Raw genomic sequence first — 16,535 nt, forward strand, 5'->3', positions numbered from 1 at the left:
TGTATCAGGGCTTCCCTGTTGGCGCAGTGGTTGAGAGTCCGCCTGCCGATGCAGGGGACACAGGTTCGTGCCCCGGTCCGGGAAGATCCCACATGCTGTGGAGCGGCTGGGCCCGTGAGTCATGGCCACTGAGCCTGCGTGTCTGGAGCCTGTGCTCCGCAACGGGAGAGGCCGCGACAGTGAGAGGCCTGCGTACCGCAAAAAAAAAAAACAAAAAAAAAAAACAAACAAAAAAAAGAATTGTATCAATTTACTGCAATTTAAATGCCTGATACTGATGAGACAAAAATAGTAAAAGAAACCAGGGAATAGTTTGCGAAAGAGAGTAACTATCCATGTTACAGTAAAAACAAAAACAACAACAACAAAAATTATCAAGTTAAAATGTAGATACATGTTCATTTTCAATGCTATGACCATTTTCCTCTAACTGTGCTCCTGATGGTGTATTTCTGCAGTGCCTCTTTATCTTGATGTGAGGAAAGGACTATTACGTTTTATTGTGCTTTAGCATAGGGCTCTACATGTAGCAAATCATCAAATATTAACTGATCAAGAGAAATACTCTCAATTATTTCACATTAATTACTGTTGTAAGCAAAAGTGGCTATGGTATTTTCAGGATTCTAATTTAGTTACATAGCTTTGAGTCTGTAACAGGGATTATCAGGTTAAAGATAATAATACGTTCTTTTTACGCTCCTTAAATCACCTAAATAAGATACCTGTGAATGGATTTTCTTTATTGTCTTCAGGTCTTCAGTTAAGTTTTCACAAAGCTTCTGTGTTTCAGCCAAGGAAGAAATTGTATCTTCTTTTAGTTCATGTAGATTGTTACACAGTGTACTGAGAAAGCCATCCATTTCCTTCTTCTGATCTTCTATCTTTGAAGAAAAAAAAAATTAATTTTGTGGAGACCTTCCAGATGGCGGAGGAGTAAGATGTGGAGATCACCTTCCTCCCCACAAATACATCAGAAATACATCTACATGTGGAACAACTCCTACAGAACACCTAATGAACGCTGCTGGCACAAGACCTCAGACTTCCCAAAAGTTGTGCGGCTGACAGGGTCTTGGTGCTCCGGCTGGGTGTCAGGCCTGTGCCTCTGAGGTGGGAGAGCCAAGTTCAGGACATTGGTCCACCAGAGACCTCCCGGCTCCACGTAATACCAAATGGCGAAAGCTCTCCTAGAGATCTCCATCTCAACGCTAAGAAAGACCCAGGTCCACTCAACGACCAGCAAGCTACAGTGCTGGACTCCCTATGTCAAACAACTAGCAAGACAGGAACACAACCCCACCCATTAGCAGAGAGGCTGCCTAAAATCATAATAAGGTCACAAACACCCCAAAACACACCACCAAACGTGGTCCTACCCACCAGAAAGACAAGATCCAGCCTCATCCACCAGAACACAGGCACCAGTCCCCTCCACCAGGAAGCCTACACAACCCACTGAACCAATCTTAGCCACTGGGGGCAGACACCAAAACCAATGGGAAATACGAACCTGCAGCCTGCGAAAAGCAGACCCCAAACACAGTAAGTTAAGCAAAATGAGAAGACAGAGAAACACACAGCAGATGAAGAAGCAAGGTAAAAACCCACCAGACGAAACAAATGAAGAGGAAGTAGCCAGTATACCTGAAAAAGAATTCAGAATGATGATAGTAAAGAAGATCCAAAATCTTGGAAATAGAATGGAGACAATACAAGAAACGTTTAACAAGGATCTAGAAGAACTAAAAAGCAAACAAACAATGATGAACAACACAATAAATGAAATTTCACAATAAATGAAATTAAAAATTCTCTAGAAGGAATCAGTAGCAGAATAACTGAGGCAGAAGAACAGATAAGTGACCTGGAAGATAAAATAGTGGCAATAACTACCACAGAGCAGAAAAAAGAAAAAAGAATGAAAAGAACTGAGGACAGTCTCAGAGACCTCTGGGACAACACTAAACACACCAACATTTGAATCATAGGGGTCCCAGAAGAAGAAGAGAAAAAGAAAGGGACTGAGAAAATATTTGTAGAGATTACAGTTGAAAACTTCCCTAATACAGGAAGGAAATAGTCAGTCAAGTCCAGGAAGCACAGAGAGTCCCATACAGAATAAATCCAAGGAGAAACATGCCAAGCCACATATTAATCAAATGATCAAAAATTAAATACAAAAAAAAAATATTAAAAGCAGCAAGGGAAAAACAACAAATAACATACAAGGGAATCTCCATAAGGTTAACAGCTGATCTTTCAGCAGAAACTCTGCAAGCCAGAAGGGAGTTGCAGGACATATTTAAAGTGATGAAAGGGAAAAACCTACAAACAAGAATACTCTACCCAGCAAGGATCTCATTCAGATTCAACAGAGAAATTAAAACCTTTTCAGACACGCAAAAGCTAAGAGAATTCAGCACCACCAAACCAGCTTTACAACAAATGCCAAAGGAACTTCCCGAGGCAGGAAAAACAAGAGAAGGAAAAGACCTACAATAACAAACCCAGGACAATTAAGAAAATGATAATAGGAACATACATATCCATAACTACCTTAAATGTAAATGGATTAAATGTTCCAACCAAAAGTCACAGACTAGCTGAATGGATACAAAAACAAGACCTGCATATATGCTGTCTACAAGAGACCCACTTCAGACCTAGGGACACATACAGACTGAAAGTGAGGGGATGGAAAAAAGATATTCCATGCAAATGGAAATTAAATGAAAGCTGGATAGCAATTCTCATATCAGACAAAATAGACTTTAAAATAAAGACTATTTACAAGAGACAAAGAAGGACACTACATAATGATCAAGGGATGAATCCAAGAAGAAGATAAAACAATTGTAAATATTTATGCACCCAACATAGGAGCACCTCAATACATAAGGCAAATGCTAACAGCCATAAAAGGGGAAATCGACAGTAACACAATCATAGTAGGGGACTTTAACACCCCACTTTCACCAATGGACAGATCATCCAAAACGAAAATAAATAAGGAAACACAAGCTTTAAATGATACATTAAACAAGATGGACTTAATTGATATTTATAGGACATTCCATCCAAAACAACAGAATACACTTTCTTCTCAAGTGCTCATGGAACATTCTCCAGGATAGATCATATCTTGGGTCACCTCACACCAGTCAGAATGGCCATCATCAAAAATCTACAGACAACAAATGCTGGAGAGGGTGTGGAGAAAAGGGAACCCTCTGGCACTGTTGGTGGGAATGTACATTGATACAGCCACTATGGAGAACAGCATGGAGGGTCCTTAAAAAACTAAAAATAGAACTACCATATGACCCAGCAATCCCACTACTGAGCATATACCCTGAGAAAACCATAATTCAAAAAGATACATGTACCACAATGTTCACTGCAGCTCTATTTACAATAGCCAGGACATGGAAGCAACCTAAGTGTCCATCGACAGATGAATGGATAAAGATGTGGCACTTATATACAATGGAATATTACTCAGTCATAAAAAGAAACGAAATTGAGTTATTTGTAGTGAGGTGGATGGATCTGGAGTCTGTCATACAGAGTGAAGTAAGTCAGAAAGAGAAAAACAAATACCATATGCTAACACATATATATGGAATCTAAAAAAAAAGAAAAAAAATGGTTCTGAAGGACCTAGGGGCAGTACAGGAATAAAGACGCAGACATAGAGAATGGACTTGAGGACATGGGGAGGGGGAAGGGTAAGCTGGGACGAAGTGAGAGAGCGGCATGGACATATATACACTACCAAATGTAAAGAGATAACTAGCGGGAAGCAACCACATAGCACAGGGAGATCAGCTTGGTGCTTTGTGTCCACCTAGAGGGGTGGGATAGGGAGGGTGGGAGGGAGACGCGAGAGGGAGGAGATATGGGGATATATGTATACGTATAGCTGATTCACTTTGTTATACAGCAGAGACTAACACACCATTGTAAAGCAATTATACTCCAATAAAGATGTTAAAAAAATTAATTTCTTTTCTTAAGTTAAAAATGTTTTAAATTCATTTATTTATTTATTTTTATTTTTTTGAATACATACAAAATAGAAAAGGTAGAAAACAGTATGCAGAGAATAGTCCCTTTCCCCTTCAGCCCCTAGAACCCCATCCAGTCCCACTCCCACCTCTGAGAGATGATTGTTACCGTTTCTAAACACTTCCAGAGGTTTTTTATTATCCATGTTGAGGCATTTATGCATACATATATGGGTATACGTTCATATGTATATCTTCCTCACCCACCGTATGATAGACCGCTATATATATTACTATGTGAAGTTAAATATTTATCTTGAAGATCATTCCCTCTCATTTTTCTTCGCCATGATTCTGCTGACCGCATCAATGGCAGAGAGCATCCTATCTCCTCCCTCTTCCAGATTCCTTCTCACAACCCATGGGTTTTGCATGTGGACATCTCTCTAGATGTGGCCACAGACAGAGTTTCTTTCTTAAACAACAATTTGAGATAATAAGAATATTTGTTACCTTATTAGCCAGTATCAATGAAGTCTTGAAAATATGCTTTAGTTGACTATTGATTTCCAGTATAGATACCACAGTGGGTGATAAAACTGTTTCCAGTGAACTGAGGAGGTCACTCTTAAGTACATTCTGGTTTTGAAAATAAACAAACAACTCTTTAAAAAGAATATTTTCACTTCCATAAATCTGGCTGGTTAAATCATAATATCTTAAATACTGTGTTAACTAAACATATGCATATTAAAATCCTAAGTATCCATTCTCTATTCTGTATACCCTACAGAGCCTATTTATTACTAGAGTTTATATTCATCATAAATCACTTAATCCTGCATACAGTAATTACAAAAATTGTTGCTTGATGTACAATAGATTTTTAACAGTCTACTGCAACAGAAGTCAAGAATTCAGATGAGGGGAAAGTGACAGTCATTTGATAAGATTTCAGCATTGCAAACAAAGGAAGCAAAAAAAAAACACCTACAACTATATTTTAACGAAATAAATTTCAAACAAGTTTAGATTACTAAGTCAAAAATGCTGAAACCAAATAGTCTTCAAAAGTAGGCTTTGGGCTGGAGGTATTTAAATTTGAAGACCTGGCGAGTTGTATCCTATTGTATCAGAAGAACTTGTCAAGGTTCTTGTTCTTGTCAAGTTACATAGAAAAGTTGAGAAAGTACTGTAGATTGGGAATTTTTATAAAAAGAAGAAAAGAATTCAGAACGAAGCTCCTTTTACTAGGGCAAGCATGAGGAACTATAACAGAAATAATTAGTAAATGCTTCAAAGGGTACTGGTTTTCTTTTGAAAGAAGAGCGAGCATACTAATTTCAACTCATTCTGTGGGAGCAGCAATCATCTCTTCAGACTCAAGCTTGCTTATAGCTTGATAGAAAGTCATCAATAAATACAGACTACCATTTAGCAAATGAATCAATTTCCAAAAAGTTAGTACCAACAGAGTATCTTTTAACTTTATTAAATTTGGGTGACTGAAGAAATCTACCAAATGTCATAAGCACTGAATTTAGGCAGTGTCAGTGAACATTTGAACTTGGAAAATGTTCAACAAATATTGTTAAACTCAGAAAGGGTGGCAGCGAGCCTGTACAAAGAAAAAAAAGTGAGATGACTAAGAACTTCCTAGACAAATGATACAATTACAAAATAAAGGGTATATACAAATCAAGTATGGAAAAGGTAAACAACATTGTGTAATTAGATGGCTGGCTTCTATAGAATTATGAAAAACAGCCTCACAGTTAAAGGCCAGAAGGGCTTGATCACACATATCTGACCCCACAAATTTTATATACGTTCTCCAAATTCTGTAAGTCATTTTTCTTGCACATTTTTCTGAATTTCTGTAGTTTTAAACTTAACTACCTAATATCTCCTGGTTGGGTCAGAGTAACATTAGCATGACTATTCCAGGACCCTTGAGGAAAAGATGAATGACCAATTTCTGAGCCAGCTAACAAGTCATGGGTCCCTTGAATTCACGTGAAGCTAAACCTACTATTTCTAGTTATTAAAAGGCTTACTAACTCCTACTCTTTATGTTACAGGATGTAAGTGAAAGAAGTTTCAAAAGTTATACATATACGTTTGGAAATTAATCTTTCTGGGAGAAAAAAACAGTGAAGAGATTTGCCTTTAAAAATATAAACCTACTCTCTTAAAGTGATATGTTTACCATTGTGTCTAGTAAAGCTTAAGATGAAAGAATAGCCATTAACATTGGTTTTGAAGACTTATCAAATGTAACCCTTCAAAAATAAGAGATTTACTAACAATCAATTTCTGAAGTACAGTTTTACTTTCTGCTGCTAATGATTGTTCTTTTAATGTCATATTAGAAATCTCAGAAACAAGTGTAGACACATTTTCTGGAATAGATGTGAGAGATCCAAGTGCTGTTGTAGTAATCGTGTCTAATGCAGAGACACTGGAAGACAGCAGGTTACCTATACCAAAAAAAAAAAAGAAGATTTAAACACGGCAATAAATATATTTAAATACAAATACAACTTTCAAAGAGGTTGGAAAAATTATATCCTTGTTGTGGAAATTTGTAATAACAAATAAGCTTAAAATAATTGGCTCACTACATAAGCATGGAATTATTGTAAATATAAATTAAATACGTTCCTGCAGTACTCAGTAAGCACTTGGCACATCTGTAGATGTATCAGACCCAAAACTGTAACTCAGTGTAAATCAAGAGTTAGAATATTCTAAAAACTAATCTCTAATTGAAGGTAATACACAGTATTACTGCAGATAAAAGAGGTGAAAGAAGAGAAACTAGAAATCAATAAACAAAATTTTTAGTGGGTAGCTTAGAGTGACTAGATCTAGGTGATTTTTACAATTTTTTACATTTCTGCATCTTCCAACTTTTCTATAGTGAAGACAATACTTTTTTTTTTTTTTTTTTTTTTTTGGCGGTACGCGGGCCTCTCGCTGTTGCAGCCTCTGCCCCTGTGGAGCACAGGCTCCGGACGCGCAGGCTCAGCGGCCATGGCTCACGGGCCCAGCCGCTCCGCGGCATATGGGATCATCCCAGACCGGGGCACGAACCCGTGTCCCCTGCATCGGCAGGCAGACTTTCAACCACTGCGCCACCAGGGAAGCCCAAGACAATACTTTAATAATAAACAAATGGGGGACTTCCCTGGTGGCGCAGTGGTTAAGAATCCTCCTGCCAATGCAGGGAACACAGGTTTGAGCCCTGGTCTGGGAATATCCCACATGCCAGGGAGCAACTCAGCCTGTGTACCACAACTACTGAGCGTGCACTCTAGAGCCCACGAGCCACAACTACTGAGCCCGTGTTCCACAACTACTGAAGCCCAGGAGCCTAGAGCCCATGCTCCGCAATAAGAAAAGCCATCGCAACGAGAAGCCCGCACACAGCAATGAAGAGTAGCCCCGGCTCGCTGCAACTAGAGAAAGCCTGTGCGCAGCAATGAAGACCCAACGTAGCCATACATACATACATAGATACATACATGCATACCTACATAAATTTAAAATAATAATAAACGAATGGATACTTACTTTCCTAAATGAAGATAACAACAATGGTTATGGTTAAAAATAATACCCATATATTCTGACAATATAGCAAACATTCAAAATACACATTCTCAAAAGAAAAAAAAAGTTGGAGAATGTTTATGCACAGAAAATTTCAATAAGGAAACCCAAGATATGTAACAAGGTATGTAATGAGTTTTATAGAAAAAACTCAACTAACATTTAATTCAAAGGCATTAATCCCTAGTCTGAATAGGTAGTGTGCATTGGAGGGGACTACTGACACTGTCACCTGAGTTTTTATGATATTTAATTATCAGTTTTGAAATTAGTCTCACACTAAACACACAAAGATTAGAATTAGAAATGCCTGAACTTACCAAACAAGGTTTTATGAACTTCTAGCATGGCCTTTTGTTTTGTGCTGCCATCCTTAATTAATTCTTCCATACTATCAAACAGACTATTCAGGTTTTTGCCAAAAATATCCTGAGCTTCTGCATTGTGCTGATCAACTGCCTTCTTACGATCCAGTTTAGAATGGAGACCAGATACATCTTTTGTAGTTTCTTCAACTGTGTTAAGCAACTATATATGATTTTTAAAAATAAGTGTTGATAAGATGGATATGACAAAAGCAGTCTAATGAAAATATCTGTGCTTCATAAGGATTTTTCCTGATAAGAACTAGTAAATTTTATATATTGTATCAGAAGAAAATTTTAAACTTATGCTAATTTATCCAGGAATGTTTATTTCCCCTCCCCTAGCCATCTAGACAAGGAAAACTGATTTTGCCAATCTATTTTAGCAATTATGCTCCCTCACAAATTTTTTCCCCCATTATATGTTACTAATTCCTAGGAAAAGTACACCTAATAAAAAATTGAATACTCATTAGAAGATACTAAATTCTTGAAGACTGATTAATCTCAACCATGACCACAGGTAAAGCATTACAACACCATTATTCTAAACATCCACAAAGTATATTAAAGTCATGTTCTATTTTCAAAACTTTAGGAATAGTTTTTTCTTAAATTAGCATCTCTAGTGAAGAAAATTTAGACAAAATAGTAACAAAATGTTTCTTAAATGGATGGAAGTATCATTTGGGGTGAATAAATAGAATTTCACAATTAACGCTTAAGCTAAGAGTTACTCCTACCCATTCTTTAATTTCTTTAATGCAAGTACAAATTAAAACAAAGGACAAACCCTGCTGGCAGTATCATGAAGTTTCTCCTCAGTACTTTCCAAAGCTGATGTGAAATATTCTTCTTCAACAAGCTGTAATTTAGTTTCTTGTAAATGTCTTTGAGTGGTTTCAAGTTCCTGTGTCTTATTTTGCAGGTCAGATTTACACTGGTCAAGTTCATTTTTATTATCCATAAACAATTCTGTAACCTATAACACATTAAACATTTTTTTTTAAGAATTAAAAAACTCAGAACTGGTTGTTGAGATACCTGGCTAGTTCGTAATATAATATTAGAAGAACCAAACAAATTATTTCCATGTAAAAGTTGTAACAAGTTACCAGGTAGGTTAGAACATTTTATATGGCATCTGGTTTCTTCCTATAAATTCATTAAAAACAAGTAACAGGGTAGTTCCCTGGCGGTCCAGTGGTTAGAACTCTGCGCTTCCAGTGCAGGGGGCACAGGTTTGATCCCTGGTTAGGGAACTAAGATCCCACAAGCCATGCAACAAACAAACAAACAAAAAACAAGTAATAGGTCTAATGGAGTGGTGTTAATTCTTCAGATTCCTTCCAACACTGCCAGTGTGAGGGTGGCACTGAAGGGTCAGGTCTTTCTACCTTAGTTATTTAACATCTGGTTTCTCCCAACATCTGCATTTCCTCAGCTGATAAACATGTTGATGAAAATGTCTCAGCATTCACTATTTAGCTTTAACATTAAATTGTACAATTCAGTTAATTTCTTAAAATGTTCCATTAATATAAGTGTCAAAATAGTCAGCTTCTTCATTATCATTGATGATAGTAAAAATATTGTGATACAACTTACTTTTAGTTTAAAGGTCAGCAAGAAAAAAAATCTTAAAGAAAAAATATCAGGTCCCTCACCTTCTGAAATTGTCCTTTAATATTTGCTTTTTGCATGACATTCAATACAGTTTTGAATGCTTACCCTACTTAGCTCTTCCTCAACAGCAGCAATTTTTTCAAGCAATTCTACAATTTGTTCTTCTTGAACAGTTAGTTTTCCACTCATCGCTCTAAAATAAAATTTAAAAGGAGTTTGACAGTTAATATTTTTTCCTAATTCTTATAAAATTTATTCTAACACAATTGAGGCAGTTACATATAATCTCTACCATTTATCACTATCATGACAATGATGCCTAAGTGTCAAGAGATAGATACTAAGTGCAGGAAACAAATGTATTCTTTGTCCTTGGTTTATAAAGACTTTTTCTTGTTTTCTCCATTTTGAAACTGAGAATCCCTACCTATGAGGGGGAAAAAACATGTGTGTATATATAATCTGAGAAGCTACAAAGATGACAGAAGATTATAACCCACATAAAAAAAGTAGAGGTGGGACATACAGCTAGGTGTTTATCAGGAATCAGGAATATGAAGTATAAACAAGACACACAGAATCCAGGAGAGGCTTGTGATGTGAAGGCATCAAGTGTCACAGGAGGAAGGGGTGAGATAAGGGGCGAAAACCTGGGAAACTAAAGTATGTATATAGAGCAATTACACTCCACTGCTCCCAGCACCCATACCCCAATACACACCCCACTGTCACATACCACTGTCACACCACCACAAAAGTCCTCATGAGATAAACGATTATTCTCTAAAGCACAGTTCCTCAGCCTTAGCACTACTGACATTTTGGACCAGACAATTCTGGTCTGCTTTAACGGGGCTCTCTGATTTTTTGAGCATTAGCAAGTTTCAGAAGTCAGTGCTATCTTTTGCTTTCTTCTAGTTCCCTCATAACTACCAATCATTTTCTATTCCGCACTGTGCTTAAATGGCAAAGAATTTTAAGAATGTAGATTTCCTCAAATTATTAGCTAGAGATATTGTTAATTAAAGGAAAAGACAGAACTGAAGTATAAGAGGAGAGTTAATTCTAACAGTCTTTTGATAACTATATTAGTTCTTTATTGGAAATAGCTCTTTAAAGTAGAATGGGATATTTGAAATGCTTTTCCTATATTGAATATACAAGAGGGATGCAACATTGCTATTTAATGAATTATACAGTTTTGATAAATAATTTTTAATTGAAGTATTATTGACTTACAATATTATATTAGTTTCAGGTGTACAACATAGTGATTTCATATTTTTATACATCACAAAATGGTCACCACAATAAGTCTAGTTACCATCTGTCATCATATAAAATTATTACAATATTATTGACTATATTCCCTATGCTTTACATTACATCCCTGTGACTGACTTATATAACTGGAATTTTGTACCCCTTAATCCCCTTCACCTCTCTTGCCCACTCCCTCACCACCCTCCTCACTAGGAACCACCAATTTGTCCTCTGTATCTGAGTCTGTTTCTGTTTTTTTTACATTTGTTCATTTGTTTGGTTCTTTTAGGTTCAACATATAAGTGAAATCATAAATTTGTTTGTATCTGACTCATTTCACTTAGCATAATACCCTCTAGATCTATCCATGTTGACATTAATGGCAAGATTTCATTCTTTTTCATGGCTGTGTAGTATTTCATTATTTATGTATCACACCTTCTTTATTCATCTGTCAATGGACACTTAGGTTGGTTCCACATCTTAACTATTATAAATGGTGCTGCAATGAACATATGGGAACATGTATCTTTTCAAATTAGTATACTACCTCTCCCAGGCTTAAAGGCATGGATGGCCTTGTATAGACACATCCCCTGTGCAGACAGTATGTGCTGGCTGGCTATGGCAGGCCAGCTGGAGTGGGCAGAGGCTGGAGGGAATGATATAGTTTTGATATAGTTTTAAAAGGTCTATTAAACTTGGGATAAATGTTTAAATGTTGGCTGCAGCTTTTGTGATCTTTCTCTGACTTAGGGTATAATAATTCTAAGAGCTTTTTCAGAATTAACTTTATTTCAGATCATGCCTCATGCCTATTATGAGTAAACACTGTCCTTAAAATAATGGGATGGACAAACTAAAGTTATTTCTTAATCTAAACTACATCAAAGAGATGAACAGAAGATAAGAAAATTAAGTCTGCGGTGTCCAATGTTTGACTACTAACAGCAAAAGATACCATATTAGCAAATCAAGAGACAAAACCACTTGTAGATATCCACTGGTTGCCTACTAAGCACCTATTTCCAGCATCCAGATTTCCTCTGGGGAATTACTCTCCCCTGACTGCACAGCAGCCAACCTGTATGGGGGGTGGGTGGGGGGCCTAATCCATCCCTAAATCCAGGGAATAAGCCTGACTGGCTCAAGACAATCAGGGAAATTCAACTCCTTTGCCTTTGTATTGGTTCATACAAGGACATAACTGAGGACTAAACTAATCAACAAGTGATGTTCCCCTGGCCAGTTTTGATGGTTAAAGGACAGGCAGCTTCTCATCCACATGAGACATGAATGAGAGAAGGTAGCTGTTCTGCTGCTGATCATCTTCCCTGATGAACAGCTAGCCCTAGAAGAAAGTTACCACTCAGGACAGGAAACAGGATCCTTGAGTTACTGGACTAAATATCCTTGCTGTTTTAAGTCAGTTTAAGTTGGGTTTTCTAGCATTCTGATACCAAACTTAAAATATAAAATGTTTTTATTGAATAATATATAACATATAAAAATATTAAAATGATAGAAATAGGGACACCTGTAAAGTGAACACTTGAAAAAAAATAATGCAGCACTAGTGTGTATGGTAGAGAAGTATATCTGAAAACCAGAGAAACAGAAAAAAGAAAACATTTTAAAATATCAAGTTTAAGAATTAAGTGCAAATTTACAAAAGATTTTTGTAAAAATGTTTTTGCCAACTGGGTATGGGCCATGAAAGGAACAAACAAAACTAAAGTCACATAGGAAGAATGAAAGGAGAATTATTGTTTAATACCCTATAATACACAATATAAATTTGAGCATTTGTAAAACTAACATATGAACAACAATCAGGAGGATATAGCACATTATGGTAATTGAAAATAAATGGAAAAAATGAGTTTATTAAATGATTTATATACCATTAGAATGATCATGTAATATAACATCTATAAAAGAGTAAAAGGTTATATTAAAATGCTTTTGGTTATTATCAAAAATGCCCTGTGAAAGTCACCCTCCTTAGTATCAAGGATAAACGCATTCAGGAATTTTCAAGTTATAATCCTTAGCATCCCACTTGCCTTCTGCCTCTGTTATTATTGTTGTTTCTACATAAAGCTTCAGTAGAAACTTTCCTTGAAACAAACTTCTCCAGGGTTAAAAAGTGAAGCAGAGGGACTTCCCTGGTGGTCCAGTGGTTAAGAATCCGCCTTTCAATGCAGGGGATGCGGGTTCGAGCCCTGGTCAGGGAACTAAGATCCCACATGCTGCGGGGCAACTAAGCCCGCATGCCACAACTACTGAGCCTGTGTGCTACAACTAGAGAGAAGCCCATGTACCACAACTAAGATCCTGCATGCCGCAACAAAGACCCGACGCAGCCAAATAAATAAATAAATATTTTTTAAAAAAGTGAACAGATTAGTGGTTGCCAGGGGTTAGGGATCATTGGGGAAGAAGGGTTAATGAATATGACTACAGAGGGGTAGCAAGAGCAAGATGTTTGTAATGATAGGATAAATCTGCATCTTAACTGTAGAACTATAGCAAATCTACAAGTGCGATAAAATGAGGTAGAATTATATACACACATTGTACTAGTGTCAATTTCCCAGTTTTGATACTGTACAAACAGTTACTTAAGATGTGGGAAACTGGGTGAAAAATACATAGGACCTCTGTACTCTTCTTACAACTTCATATGAATCTATCATTATCTAAAAATAAAGTTACATAAAAAGAGTTTTAAACTGTTTCATAACTACTTGTTAATGTCAAAATGAAAAGAAGCATCTACAGGAGGCACTTCAAACAGCCTATTACCAGAAAATGCTTACTCTTAGAAATTAATTCCCATAGCCAAGGGCTTACCTGAAATTTTCTTCAGAAATGTACACTCCATTTTTTTCACGGGCTGCAGCAAGATCTCGTTTCAGACGCTCTATCTCTTCTGTATACTCCTATGCAAGAAGAATGTCATGTCAATGTAACACTTCAGTTTGGGGAAGATATGCAATAAATAAAACAAAGTTAGCCCTCCTATGTTTTTTAAAGCATAAAAATGTATGATAAAAAGTCATAACCATACTTTTCATTCAATATTAATCCGTTTAGAATAAAGTGTTTCAACAGCTTCCAAAACTCCTTTAAATGCACTCATTATAAAAATACAGGCTTCTGAAGAAAAAACACAACCTCCAGTACCCAGGTTGGTCTCTAAATAGCATCTCACATTAAAAGGAACCAGGATTTCTTAGAGAAGCGACTGACTCTAGGACTGGGGCAAGAAACATTCAGGATGAACCTACAACATCTTGTCAAACAAAATAGGAAGAAAGCCAAAGAAGCCTAGGCTAGTGAAAAGGACTCAAGAACCCACTTAAGAGGTACCCACTGACCAAAGACGGGACAGTTTGAACATCAGTGAGGATATTATAACTACAACTGTAATTAGTATAACTACAATTGGTAAGCACAAATATTTTAAGTCCATGAGTTTATAATGATATTAAGAAAGCTGGGAAACCAACTCATTACTCTCAAAACTGTCAAAGGAAATGAATCAAGCATTTGTCCTGCCTTTCCTATAAGAATTATACCCTTGGGTAGCTGAGGGAAAGTTCCTCTTTATAGAGGTAGTCCAGCAATCAACTAAGAAAGAATAATTGAATTAGAAAATTATCATTTTGTGATCGTTAAAGAACTAATGGATCAAGTCACTTGAATATAATCAATTCCCCTCAAAAAGAGAAAGAACCACGTTCTGTGCTTCCTAGTGGGAGAACATACCACCACCTATGAACTAGTTTGGCCAAAAATATATAAATAAATAGAACCTGAATCTATCAAGCCTCAAAATCCAACTACCAATTTATAGAAAATATGAAGAATAGAACATGTCAAGATAGTACAGGAAACTTCTACAGGACAATAATACAGATACTTCCACAAATACATTATATGAGGGAAAGTAGATGGAAGAGGAACCAATGTATTGAAACCTAAAGATAGATCAAAAAGTTGCAAAGGGTAAACCTTAATTAGATCCTAAAACAAACTATTAAAAATATACACTGAAACAATTGAAATTTTTAAAATGACCGAATATTTTATCATCTTAAAGAATTACTGTTAAATATTTTAGATTTAATACTAACATTAGGGTTCAAAAATTCAAGTGTCTAAATAAAATTAATGCTTATAAAAGAGCCTGGCATTTTTATAACAATGAATATAAAATCATTGTAGTTTTCCTCAGGTCCTGACAATTTTGAGGCTCTTTATGAAAAAAGAGGTTTTCTCAAATAAACTTCCTTTAAACTGATTCCAAGAGGTATTACACTGCTGTACACCTGAAATTAACACAACATTGTAAATCAACTATACTCCAATAAAAATCTTTTTTTAAAAGCTACAGTAATTAAAACTGTATATTAGTGGACGGACAGACATAAATCAATGGAACAGAATAGAAAGCCCAGACATGTGCCCACACAAATATACCCAACTGATTTTTCACAATGGTGCAAAATCAGTTTAATGGAGAAAACATAGCTTTTTCAACAAAGAATGCTAAAGCCATCCAGACACCCCACAGGTGAAAAAAATGTACCTTGATCTAAGTCTTACGCCTTATACAAAAATCAACTCAAAATGGATCATGAAATTAAATGTGAGATGTAGAAATACAAAACCTTCATTAAAAAAAAAAAAAGGAAAAAATCTTCAGGATCTAGAGGTAGGCAAAGAGTTCTTGCAATTGACACCAAAAACACAATGCATAAAAGAAAAAAATTGACAAGTTAGACCACATCGAAATTATAAACACTTGCTCTGCAAAAGCCCATAAGAAGAGGATGAGAAGAAAAGTACAGCCTGGGGGATAATAATTGCAAACCATGTTTGTGACAAAGGACTAGTATGTAGAATATATTAAAAACTTTCAAACCACCACCACCACAACAAATAATCCAATTAGAAAATGGGCCTAAAAACATGAACAGACGTTTTACCAAAGAGGGTAACAAACAGCAAATAAGGACATGAAAAGACGTTCAACATCATTAGCCAGTACAGAAATGTAAGTTAAAACCACAGTGAGATATTATTTATTACCTATCATACTCATCAGAATGATTAAAATAAAAAATAGTTACAACACCAAATGCTGGTAAGGATGTGGAGAAACTAGATGACTCATACATTGCTAGTGGGAATGTAAAATGGTATAGCCGCTCTGGAAAACAGCTTGGCAGTTCCTTAAAAACTTATCATTCAATTACCATACAACACAACAATTATACTCTTGGGCAATCATCCCAGAAAAATGAAAATTTTATGTGTACACAAATTACTGTAAACTAATGATCAAAGCAGTTTTATTTATAATTGTGAAAAATTGAAATCAGCCCATATGTCTTTCAACAGATGAATCTGACAACAAACTGTATGTATGGTATACACATACCATGGAATATTCCTCAGCACGAAAAAGGAAAATCTATTGATATGCACAAGTCAGGTGAACCTCCAGGGAATTATGCTGAGTGAAAAAAAGGCAATCCCAAAAGTTTGCATACTATATGATTCCATTCAATAACACTTTTGAAATGGCAAAGGTTTAGAAATAGAGTACAGATAGTGGATAGCAGAGATTAGGGAGGGGAGGTGA

General features: G+C 36.1%; 1 protein-coding gene across 1 annotated transcript in view; it reads right to left on the minus strand.

Moving 5' to 3' along the window:
- The window catches only part of KIF11 (kinesin family member 11), a gene marked incomplete at both ends in the record, with an annotated part of 48,266 nt that overhangs the window by 20,385 nt on the left and 11,346 nt on the right, over positions 1-16,535 (minus strand). Inside the window, 7 exons of the mRNA XM_082854180.1 lie at positions 726-884; positions 4,524-4,649; positions 6,318-6,490; positions 7,946-8,153; positions 8,784-8,972; positions 9,722-9,809; positions 13,736-13,824. Of these exons, the coding sequence (XP_082710306.1) occupies positions 726-884; positions 4,524-4,649; positions 6,318-6,490; positions 7,946-8,153; positions 8,784-8,972; positions 9,722-9,809; positions 13,736-13,824 (1,032 nt within the window). The remainder of the gene's footprint in view (positions 1-725; positions 885-4,523; positions 4,650-6,317; positions 6,491-7,945; positions 8,154-8,783; positions 8,973-9,721; positions 9,810-13,735; positions 13,825-16,535) is intronic.

Source organism: Leucopleurus acutus (genome assembly GCF_964270905.1).
Source record: "Leucopleurus acutus genome assembly, chromosome: 14".
Taxonomy (NCBI): Eukaryota; Metazoa; Chordata; class Mammalia; order Artiodactyla; family Delphinidae; genus Leucopleurus; species Leucopleurus acutus.